Source organism: Nyctibius grandis, chromosome 5 (assembly GCF_013368605.1).
Source record: "Nyctibius grandis isolate bNycGra1 chromosome 5, bNycGra1.pri, whole genome shotgun sequence".
NCBI classification, from domain to species: Eukaryota; Metazoa; Chordata; class Aves; order Nyctibiiformes; family Nyctibiidae; genus Nyctibius; species Nyctibius grandis.
This window is the reverse complement of record NC_090662.1, coordinates 65,195,410-65,207,822: the sequence shown is the minus strand read 5'-3', so window position 1 is coordinate 65,207,822 and position 12,413 is coordinate 65,195,410. Positions and strand designations below refer to the sequence as shown.

Below are 12,413 nucleotides of genomic sequence, written 5' to 3'. Positions count from 1 at the left end.
TTCCTCTCAGCGCGCTGCCTCCCGCCGCCGGCCCGGCCCGGCACGGCCTGGCCCTGCCCGCCTTCTTTATGCGGACGGAGGCGCCCGGCTGGGGGGGCCGCCGCGCCGAGGGGTGAAGGGGGGCCCCGCGGCTGGGCTGAGGTAAAAGCGCCTGTTGGGGTGCGCCTGCAGGTTCCTTTGGCTGTCCCCGGCAAGAGGGCTCTCTCCCGTGGGGTGCAGGGGTGGTGGTGGTTGTGTAGTGGGGTAGCTGACGAGGCGCAGCTCATCCCCGGGGCTGTGGTAAAGGAAACCTTGGGAGGTGGGGGACGGAGGAGAGAGTGGCCTTCCCGGCTGTGTCGCTCAGGCCTTGTCCCCATCCTCTCCCCCGATCACCTCAGCGGCAGGGGTCTGCTGTTGGTAGGGCAGGCACCGGTTTTATAGATGGTGGAGAGGTTCCTCAGCTCTGTTCAGAGCTGCCCTACACCTGTGTCTGGGTTCATCGGTGGAGAGAAAAACATGTTACATCGCCCAGTGACTTGCTAGGTCTCACACAGACTGAGAAAGAAGGGGTTGATGAACAAGAGGAGGTCCATGAAGGAGGAGGATGGCCCATGGGACCTAGGTCCCAGCCAACCCTTTGGTGGAAAAAAACCTTGGGTGAGAGGATCTACCACTCTGCGTTGCCCCTTCCCTCTACAGGAATAAAATCTTACTTGCAAACCTGAAAGAATCGCTTCCCCCTGGTGATACAGGGCCTAAAGAGAACATTTTCCTTCCATGTTTAGGCTTTGTTCTGAAGAAATACGGGCTGCCAGTTGAAGATGATAGTCGGACTGACTTCTCCGCTGAGATTTATAAGCCTCTTTTATGAAGCATTTATATGAAACACTTCATAATCCACCAATCCTGACATTCACTAGAACAGGAGAGAGGGATTTTTCTTGTAGGTGAAGGCAGCCAAAGACATGCTACACATCTGCCATCAACACGTGTATGTGCAGTCTCCACAATGGAGGTAACAAGAATAATTCTGTTTTGTGCAGTTCTTCATAACCTATAGTAATTTTTCATTACTTGAGGGTCTTAAGTATTTTACCTGAACTGGTATGAAACTTGTGTTTCACAATGGTCTCTGCTAGCATTCTTCTTCTGGTTAATACCTGATAAATACAGCACGTTCCTCTCCTAGCTTTCTTCTGGCATTTGGATTTAAACAAAGCAAAACTCAATAAACCTTACACATTTCCACTTGGTTTCACGTAACAACATTAGTTTCGTATGTTTCGATATATCATAAAGATTCAGAGTCACTCAAAATGTCCATGTGTTTGGATTGTTTTGAGTTTAAACTGGAACATCAAATGAGACAAATTTTGCATGGCCTCAGGTTTTTACTGCAAATGCTATACGCAGCTTGATTCTGCCTCCTAGGTACTGTGAGCAGTAATTAGTTATTTTTTTGAAAATGCCCAGAACATTTAAAGTAATGCAAGTGCATTCACTAACTTTGGGACCTTAGGGAATCCTTTAGCTATTTTATAGCTTGTGTTCACTAAGTATAATACCATGACAATACACTATTCATCTTGCTGTGCAGTTTTAAGATCTTTGGATGGATTCTCTCAACTCAGCCCAGAATTTCATAAGGGAGTAGAAAGCTGAATGCTGACCAGTGTGCAGGTTCTTCAGGGCACAGAGCAGACAATGCCCTTTTTTTTGAGCAGCTGGTCGCTATTTTGAATCTTTCCTTGAAAGCATGGCCCTCGGGTCTTTCTACTGCATATTTTTCAAACTTGAAACAAAAATATTGTTTCTTCTGTGGCATTTTTTCTGGCATTTATAAGTGTTGTGTTGATGGAAAAACTACTTACCACTTATTTTACTCAACACTTTTCTTTAGGATAGCACAGGGGGAACAAGTGTTCACTGTTACTGGCGACAGAATAGCACTCAGTGCTTAAACTTGTCAGCCAGCTGAAGCCAGGGAATCCAAGCCAGCATTCCCCTTTACATACATTTTATCTTGTGTTCCTCCATTAGTAACAATTTGTGTCTCACATTGATCATGCAGTCTTTAATTGGTTTATTATTTTATCCATATGCTAAGTACATTTTCAAGCTCCATCTATTTGCAGCACCGTGTCTTCTATTCATACCGTATATTCTGAAAAGGTGGACTTCAACCTGTCTGATCTGCATCTCCCCTCTGTACAGTATCAGGGGTGTCTTGTGTGAGCCTTGATAAATCCTCTAGTATAATGCTTGCTGCTTTGTTATCTAGCTGCTTATCAGTTAAGTCTCAAATTCCCCATCGTGTAATTTAGATTTTATATTCTACAGGTTCATATATAATTTCTTCAATCTGCAGTGTGTTCCTCATATTCTGTACCCAATCTGCCTCTCCTTTTAGTTCAGCTCAAATTCTGTCTGTACAAAAAGAGGGGAAGAATGTTCAAGAGCAGCTGGAGTTAACTGCAGTGAGATGTACGAGAGTTTCGTGAGGTTGTGATCTATTTGGTGAGGATGTCATTTTGTGTCTGAAATTTTCAGTAAGGAAATAAAAATCTTCAGATATCTTCTGTTTTATTTAGTAGGTGTTAGCTAAGAAAGCTGTCAAAGGTGAGCAAGTATGCTTCTTTAAACCAGAACAGATACATCAGCCTGCTTGAAAATGTGCTTACTTGTGGTCTGGACTCTGTCATTTGGAAAAGTATGTGTTTGAAATAAGAAATTACATTTTTTGTAGAAATAGCACTGGATGTAGTGGGGGGTTCATCTAACATTCTCCAGAATTCTCATTACTGTGAAATTCTGAGTGTAACAGACTGGAAATAGGTCTGTTGTCAAACTATGAGCTCCATGGTGCTTCAGGAATTTATTTTCATTCTTAACAGTGATCTTTCTAATGCTCGTTGTCTCTTTTTTGGAGATTAGAGCATTCTTATTTGTATTAGACAATCCTAATTAAAGATTCTTGAAAGATGCTACAGAGCCAGGCAATGCTATGTGGAAAAAGAGTGCGGAAATCCAGAATAAATTATCTCAGGTAATTAACCAAGTCACAGTAGGATGAGATCAGATGGAATTAATTGAAGTTCAGGACATTTTTCATTTTTCCAAGGATCAGTAGCTCTCACTTGTGTTGAAAAATATTTTAGCTATCCAAGTGTACCTTGCTTTTAGATAGTACTGCCCCTTTAACAGTAAAATTTCTGCTACACTTGGAAGGAACTAGGTGCTCAGGTGGTCTTCATGCTGTGTGGTCCCGCAGCTCTGAAAAGGAGTCATGTATAGGGTCTGTACTGTGACAGTACGCCTGAGGCAGAGCTATAACAGTAGCCAGCTTTGACATCCACACTGTGAGGACCAAAGGATGTGTTTATTCACAGCAGACTGGTATCCAGCCAAAGAGGGGGCTGGGCAGAGCATGATTCTGAAATGACTACAGCTCATTTGGGAAGTATGGTCCAAAGAGCAAGGTGCAAGCTTGGATTCAATTTGCAGGTCTACTGCACGCTTCTTGTATGACCTTGGGCAAATTACTGTAAATCCAGGCCATCAGATTTCAACTGAGAGGTGCACAAATACCTTTGAAAGTCTGAATTTTAAGCATATTATGCCTCAGTTACCCATCTGCTGAATCAGTAGCAATATTACTTTCCTGCTTTGACCTGAACTGTGAATGGCTTAGATACTAGGAGAACAGGAGAGGTAAGAGTACCATAGGTGACAAATGACAAGTGAAGCCATTTCCTGAAGACTTCTTGAGACAGAGCTCCTGTGTGCAATCTCTAATAAGAGCTGAACTCATTTTTGAGCCTTTTCCTTGCCACTGCTCAACTGCCCTTCTTTTACAAGACAGACAGACATGTAGTATGTTGAGACATATTCCACTAAGTAAATCTGATTAAAATTGGCCAATGTTTCCACAGTTATTGGGGGAGCTAAGACAGATAGGCAGTGCATGAATGCTTAAGTCTTGTTCCTTTAGATAAAAGTAAAATCAGCTTATTGTTTTCACCAGTGGAACAGGTAGTCAAGCAAGTAGATCCAAAGATATCACTTGAAGTTTAGATGTGCTAGTTAATCTCAGCCAGCTGGGGTTAAATGTGTCTAGCAGCAATCCCTTTGAAATGTACCAGGAGCAGAACTGACTTGTAATCAGGTGATTTATATGTTAAAACATGTCTAAAACATCAAGTATAAACATTCCACAAGAGCAACAAAGAACTTCAAAGTACACGTGCAAGATGATGGTCCAGACAGAACCATTTGAAGGATTAGAAAAGATCTTGGCAAAAGCCTCTAACTTGTCCGTGAATAATACAGCAACAGTTGGAGGTGAAACTATAACTGTCTTCTCTGCTTTGTTTTCAACAAAGCAATGCCACAGTTTTGAGATGCAATCTGACAGGAGCCTTGCTTTGCAATTGTGCCATTACAGCCTCCAGGATAAAAACATTTGCATTGGTTTTGGCTCTTTTCAAAACACGGGAAAAAAATCAATGCTCATTTTAAATAGAAAAGGATGAAATCATTTAGCTTTTCAAACCTTATGACAAGTAACACAAAGTATAAAATGAAAAACCTAAGTAGCTCTAGTAAAACTTTAACTTATTTTTTCTGTAGCTAAATTTATGACACACTTGCAAGTGTCATTCATGTGGGTTTATTTGTTATCATCTGCATTCAGCTGCATTCTGTGGGTATGTGTTTTGGGTTTTCTCCTATTATCAGCTACATGTGGGATTGAAATTTCTCAGTAGCGTAAATATGGTGAAAAATGTCTTAGTTAATTCTACTGTGCAAGAGGACAAGCAGCTGCTTAATGGCTGTGCAGTGAAACCCTACATCTCCCATGGGTGGGGAAGCTGGGTTCTATTACAGCTCTGTTCTGGGTACTGCAGAGGGAGCACAGAAGGCAGGTCAGATGGGCGTGAGAAGTGAGGAAATGTGGACTATTGCCCATTTCAGTTCTGATTACAAAGTTACAGTTATGAAAGCCCTGAGGCTGTCAGTGCTGATATACTGGAGGGACGGAGTAGGGGCTCTGGAGGACTACAGAATGTAAGTTTTGCTCTGTCATGGAAATTTATTTTCATAAAACCTATGTTCTCAGATTTTGTCCATATGGTTGAATTGCACAATGGTAATAGATTTGATCACTTAGTTTTGCTTGGCATGACTGGAGGAATTCAGGACTTTCCTGGAAGTATCAGAGGTTTCCAGAGGCTGTGGCACTTGTCAGTATTTGTAGTTTCCTTCCTGTAGAAGTGATTATATGGGATTCCAAAAGGCAGTGATTCAAAGGCCTGCGTACATTACCACTGTGTCAGTGGCATCGCTAAAACAAAATTGTTCTCTTAGAATCTGTTGCACTGGATGGATCTTAACTGTGCCCTTTAACTGTCACTAAGATACTGACTGACATTGTCACATTTGCAGTGTAGGCAGAGACATAGATTTCTTCTGTCAACTTAAACATGAAAGCTGGAATTCTTCTCACTTGAATTTGTCCAAACTAAGGGCTAGGCTCACTCTTTAGAAGCGCCTGTCTTTGGAAGGATGAGTTACCATCTGGACACGCCTGTCTTTCTCTCTTGGCTACAGAAGGAGTTTAGATCAAGAGTTTATAGGAGCGGCCAAAGTTTTAGGTGGCTGATGTAAGGTAAGATGAATCTAAGGTTGCAGAAATGACTGGTGGTATTTCAATGACATTAATATTCTGAAAATACAAGGACTGTGTCAGCTTTAATAACGCTAATGTTTAGGTGATTTTGCATTCAGCACCAAGAATTCTGTACTTTATAAGAAAGTGGCACTGTGGGCTCTTCATTGACTGAGACAGCCTTCCTCTAAGTTTATATACAGAAGGAATATACAGAAATTTTTGTGGGAACAGAAATTCTAATATTATTTTCATGATCACTCTTATAACGGCCACAGGAAGCTGGGAATCAATTATCTCAGAAACAACTGAGGGACGTACATCCCATGGATGTACTGTTTAGATTATCGCAGCTCTGTTCTGGGGTTCTTCAGCAGCAATCATGCACCAAATGTGTTTGCTATAAAATATCTTTATCGAGATTTCAAGACAGAGTAAAACACCTTACATTTCATCTTTATAAAGAACATTATCAGTTAATATCTTAATTCAATTACTATTTTTATTAATAATTCGAGTCTTTTATAGACTTTTTACACATCAATTGAATTTATCACAGCTGATATCTTAATCCCAGCACTGGTAGTTTATGCAGTCTGTGCCTTCTAATAGTCCAATATTGAAAACAGGATGCAACGTGACAGATTTTCAAGAGTTTCCTTTGTTCTACAGATATTTCTAATGAGACAGTCTTTGCTGTCCTGCTTCTTAACACGGCACTTCTGAAGATCTGCACTAAATTTTCATGTAGATGGAACTAACAGGCAAACCCAAAACATATTGAAATTGGTGTTTTGATATTGGACTGAAATAGGCGTTCAGTCTCCCAGTGACTTCAGTATGCAGAGTTATCTCTGACTCCAACAGGGGTTTAAGTTGGTGTCTCTCTCAAGGAGGTATTACAGGACCCAGGGTGTCCTTCAACTTTATGATCCTGAAGACTGCTCTTCTGTGTGTGTCCTTGCTTCTGGAAAAGGACAGCAAGAAGATTGTTTATGAGGAGGACAGCAGTAGAAATAGAAATGTCAAGCGTTTTCTAAACATGGAGGAAGATAAAGTTTCTCTCCCAAAGAGTCTAAACAGGGAGAGAAAGGTAAAGACTGATAAAAAAGTGTGTAACGTACAGACAAGGCATCAGGAGATCACATTAGTAATAACTGGAATATTTTTCTTCCATCCTCTTCCTTCTGCTTTCCATTCTTCTTGTCATCATATTCTGCTTACATTTCAGTGGTCCAACACTGGACCTCCTGTATGTGGGCTGTTCAGTCAACTGAGAATAAATTATAAGATAAATGGATGTACTTGGCTTTTCATAAGCCTCATAAAAAGTGTATTTTCTAGGCAAAATTTCGATAAAAAGAGGGCAGATACTTTTTGGATATGCACAGAAAAAAAGATTTAACATGGGGAACATTGTAAGAGCAAACAAAAGACCTCTGTGGAGAAGCACATAAACAAAGTAAAGAAGCAGGTAAAACGGGAGAGAGGATGATCTGGCAAGATAAGAAGAGTAAATCAGCCAAAAGGAAAGAGTTTTATAGGACCTTGGAGTTGATCACAATCTGTGATTAAGGAGAAAGCATGAAGCCTGTGGAAAAAACGGAAAGGAGTTATCTTTTAAGAGGCCAAGATCAGGAGTGGTCTGATTAAAACAAGAGTTAAGGAACATAAGTTCTCAGGCTGTACGTTGAATGGTCTGAAGGCAGTAGTTGTGAGGAGTTGTAATTACTAACGTAAGAGGTGACGTGGGCCAGTGAAACTGTAGGAAGAAGCAACAGATTTGGAGGAGTGGAGTAAAGAAGATGAAAATGAATTTTTCTTCGCATGCAGCATCCAGATTCTGCTGTGCAGTGACAGACCCCTTGCTTACTGCGCTTACTTAAAACTTTCAAGTGATTTTGGATAATTCTGATTTTTGAATGCACTGTTTTTCAAACTTACGAACCATCTCAAAGTAGAACTTCATTTTTTTTCCATGGCTTCAGTGGATCTTTGCCACAGCAACATAAGATCTTTTTCTTTTCTTAATGAAAGGAAATGTGTTTAGAATAGTATTGCAAAACAATAAGCAAAACGAAACAGTATGAACAATTTAAAGGGCAGTAACAGCACTCCAAGGTGTTATTTTAAACTTGATTTTTCTCAAATTGAATTGCCAGCTGGTAGTCCCCATTTAATGAAAATACTGAGATGGGGTTTGGTGGAATAAAGTTCCTTCCCTAAGCTTGTTCAGCAAATTATTTTAATAACTCTATTTCTGAAGCTGTAATAATCCCCGAATGCCCATAACAATTATTATCCTCATTATAATAATAATTTTTGCTATTACAGATACCTATATTGAAGACATAATTTCTAAAATCTCAGTGATCGTTCCCACAGTGAGTTCAGAGACTTTTTTTCCACTTTATAGTCTTAAGTTTAGTTGTATTTTTTTTTGGTGTTAGACACTCCAGCTCACACCGGAGATACTGCTGCAGAGTGGAAGAGTAATCCAGCACCAGAAATAGGAATTGCTGACATCCTCTGTGCAAAAAACTGAGGACGGGGAGGCAATGCCTCTTAAACCTCAAGGCTCAAAGTTACTATCCCGTTCTTTTTCTTCCCTTTCTTCTGGCCCTTCGCTGTCACTTGTTATTACTTTTGTGGCACAGTAGTGAGAGGCGACACGGTTGGGGTCCTGTAGTAAAAGTGTTAGTAAAATAAGTATGACTCTGAAGGGGTTATAGGATAAACAGACATGACATTTACATTTTACACCGGGGGATACTTCGCATGAGTGACTGACACAGGACCACGGAGCAGCCCGATGATCGTGTGAGGAGTTGGACTAACAGCTCCTGAGCCTATAGCATGTGTTTCCTTGCCATGCATTAGCATTACAGCAGCCTTCACACTCGCTCAGCGTACAGACCAGTAGTCAATCTGCACAACTGTGAAGAAGAAGAGCCATCCACCAAAAACATTAGCGGTTGCTCTAGCGTCTTTTTAAAACCTTTCAAACGAATGTCGGTATTTGCCGTAAGCGAGAATGCGGATCAGATAAATTGCCATGTTTGGTGTAAGAAGTCACACGTTCCCATGTGAAGAGTGAAGAAGGCTCAAACTGGAGCTGACAGTGACAGCAGGCAGTTGTGTGCGGGTTCGTTGGTGGTTTATCGGGTCATGGCTTTCATCTTGCTCTGTCTTCGGGGTTTATGCCAGAAATCCTTCTTGGCAGGTACCCCTCCTGCCACATATTTGTGTGAAACAAATGATAGGACGAGAGGAAACGGCCTCAAGTTGCACCAGGGAAGGTTTAGATTGGATATCAGGAAAAATTTCCTCACTGAAAGGGCTGTCAAACATTGGAACAGGCTGCCCAGGGAAGTGGTGGAGTCACCATCGCTGGAGGTATTTAAAAGCCATGTAGATGTGGTGCTTAGGGACATGGTTTAGTGGTGGGCTTGGCAGTGCTGGGTTAATGGTTGGACTTGATGATCTTAAAGGTCCTTTCCAACCAAAACGATTCTATGATTCTATGAAAGCCACTGCAATAGGGCCACGACCTGTTAAGATAATGATGACAGATGATGTCCAGAGCCCAAAAGGGAGCAGTGTGATAAACCTCATCAGATCTTCTGCCTCGCACAGTTGATCTGTCAGTTAGAGTGTCTTCTTTATACATACAGATTTCTTAGAATGAACCATTAATTGTGAGAAAAAAATATTTCTAAAACACCCCCTGAATGCTTGTGTAACGCCAGCATCCCTGAGGTGGCAGCAGGCAGGTCTGCTGGGCGGTGGGAGCCGGCAGCGTCCCTCCCCGGGCCGTGGGTCAGCCCCTCGCCCGGTCCCCGCTGCAGGACGCGCTCCCATCAGGCAGCGTCTCAGCGCTGGGAGCCTGCCCCCGGAGCGCCCCAGCCGCTGCTTGGCCGGTCGGCGTCCCCCCGCCCCGGCTGCCCGCCTCGGGGAAGAGAGAAGAAAACCGAAGGGAGGACTCAGGGGTGAGACGGGCCCGCTCCCCGCCGGCGATTCCGGCCCGGCGCCAGCGGCCGCCCTCCGCCCCCGCCAAAGCCCGCCCGCACCCAGCGCGGCCTCGGGAGCCGCAAGGGGTCGCGCCAGCGCCGGGGCTGGGTTCGCTTCCGCGTCTGTTGCCATCGCGACGGAGCCGGGCTGGGGGCGCGGAGGGCCGCAGCGCTGCGCGGGGGGCGGTGGAAGGGGCAGCCGCGAGGGGGCGCCGCCGGGGAGGGTGGTGCCGTCGGGGAGGGGGGTGCCGTCGGGGAGGGGGGTGCCGTCGGGGAAGGGGCTGCCGTCGGGGAAGGGGTGGCTGCGCGGCGCGGTGCTGCGCCATGGGCAGCGCCCTGCGGAAGAGCAAGGCGGTGCGGCAGGCGCCCGGCGGCGGGCCGGAGCGGCGGTGCCCAGCAGGTAGGCAGCAGGGGCTGCCGGCCGGCGGGCGGGCGGACACGGACCTGCCTGGTAGCGCTTCGCACCGGGGCGGTGGGCTCCGCGTGCGGCGGTGCGGGAGGGCGGCTGAAGAAAATCGCTTTGGTTTCCCGGTGAAACAGCCGGGAGGTCGGAGAAGGGCACGGCCGGGCACCCCCGCCCTGCTGCCGGCCGGGCACCTGCAGGTGGGTCTTCTGGGTACGGGAGTACGGCGCTGCAGAACAACTTTAGTGTAACTTTAGCTGGCGTGACCATGGATCCGACCGCGCATGTTGGTTACATGTTCCCAAACACAACCTCTGGCGCTTGTTTTTTCTCCTGACTCGCTTTATTTGAGGCCAGCGTAGATGGCGGTGGGGCCGTGCAGGGCTGTGTACATCACCTCGCTTACAGGAGCGAGGGGAGATGCTGTGTGATGTGAGTCCGTGTATGGGACCCTGGTCCAGAGGATGCGCAGGCAGCAGCTCTGGGAGTGGGGTTCCCACGCTGTGAGGGTCCGTGTCACAGCTGCTGCGTGAAGGGAGACTGCGACTTGCATGTGTGTGCGCTGCAGAGGGAAAAAGATTTGGAGTTAGATGGGAGCTGAACGGCCCTCTCATCTGTGGAGGTAATTTTATGTCTGCCAGGATTGAGGCACATTGCTGCAACAGCAATGGGGAAATTTGTCTTTTGGCTGTCAGCTTTGTACCTCTTTGGAGACAGAACTTCAGTCTCCGATGCTCTTTGAATAGAGTATTAACCGTGCTCTCACAGGGTCTATAAAACCCGACGAAAAAAGAAATAATGAGCTTGAAGTAATGAATGCCTGAAAATTAACCTATGCTTACATCTGGCGCTGGACAGCAGTTCTGCATAAATGAAAAAGCACTCTTAGGATGTAGTATTTCATTGAGCATCTACTACTGGAGAAGTGTTTTCAGCTCTACCAAATCCTTGGGAAAGGGGTCAGTTTTTAAAGGTATCTTTAGATGTGCAATAATTGGAGAACATCAAAGCTAAAAGGCCTTGGTAGCTTTAAGATATTATATAATATTATAATATATAATGGCAAACAGAGAATAAAGATGACTGTGCAGTAAGAATTTGCATAAGGTGGGAGCACAGCAGGAGCTAGCAAATACAAACATGAGGTTTATAACAGTTAAAACTCATGAAATAGGCTTATCGTTATGGCTCCGTATTGCTTAGTGTTTTTCAAGTATACCAATGTAAAATCCTCCGATGTGAGTTAAAGGCCTGGCACTGGAAGCACTGGATGTTCCTTGACCCTAACAGGAAGGACTGGGAAACTGCAGTCAAGAGAGTCCAGTTGTCCTTGTACTTTCAGAGCAGTGCAGCGCCCTGAGGCCAGTTAGGGTTAACCAACAACAGTTCCCTTACCTAATACTGGCACTACCACGTTATGATTTAGAAATACCTGATTTAGCTTTAAATCAGATATTGGAAGCTAGGCAGGTGTGATAGCACAGAGTTCGGCACAGAGTAAACTGCTATGGAGTTACACTCAAACCTCGTTCCTCTGGATAATGATGTATCTGCTGACACGAACTCAGAAACGAAGCCTGCATCTTAATGCCCTTTTTCATCCTTGTGAGGCTGACTCATTTAGGCTAAATGACTTAAAAGAACATATTGTTTGGGCTTCAGTTTATACGCTCTGCTGTATCTTTGGTTTTTCAATTTAAGACGTTGCTACTCCCTGCTGCCCATTCTGCAGCTCTGGCAGCATCTTAAAGTAATTCCCCAGGAAAGTTGGTTTAAACTGTGATGTCAAGGTTTATATTGCAGCATCTAGGTGGTTTTGCTTCTGGGATGGTCATGTACCAGTGGATTATTATCTCAAACCCAACATCCACTTCCCGAAGGAACATGTCAAATTTTTTAATATCCATCAAGGACAAGAGATGAGGAGAGTGGGTGCTGTTGAAGAGGTTAAATAGAAGGTTAAAACCAAATAATTACAGAAATATGAATAGATACGTGTGATTTATTTAAAAACTTAAACATAATTTAAATAAGCTAATTACTTATTGTTTAACTGACTCTAAAACATGAATAATTTTAAATTAACCCCTTTCTGTAGTCAGTCGTGCCATGCAGTAGGCAGGGGTTTTTTTATATCTACATACATCTCTTGAACAAGGCATATTTAAACTTTTGTGTGTAGTAGGAGGAAGAAATTGGGCTGTTTTCTAGCTGTAAGAATTTCTTAATTTTACTCTCTGGATCTCTTCCCACCCTTCCATAATTTTGTCAATGGGAGTAATAAATTCAGAGTTATTAATTCACTGTAAGATCTTAAAGGATGTGAAAAAAGCAAACAGTAGTAAGCTTGTAA

General features: G+C 43.9%; 1 protein-coding gene across 1 annotated transcript in view; it reads left to right on the top strand.

Moving 5' to 3' along the window:
- Positions 1-3: 3 nt before the first annotated feature.
- The window catches only part of TXNRD1 (thioredoxin reductase 1), a 55,876-nt gene continuing 43,466 nt past the window's right edge, over positions 4-12,413 (top strand). Inside the window, exons 1-2 of the mRNA XM_068400565.1 lie at positions 4-141; positions 765-994. Of these exons, the coding sequence (XP_068256666.1) occupies positions 973-994 (22 nt within the window). The 5' untranslated portion in view covers positions 4-141; positions 765-972. The remainder of the gene's footprint in view (positions 142-764; positions 995-12,413) is intronic.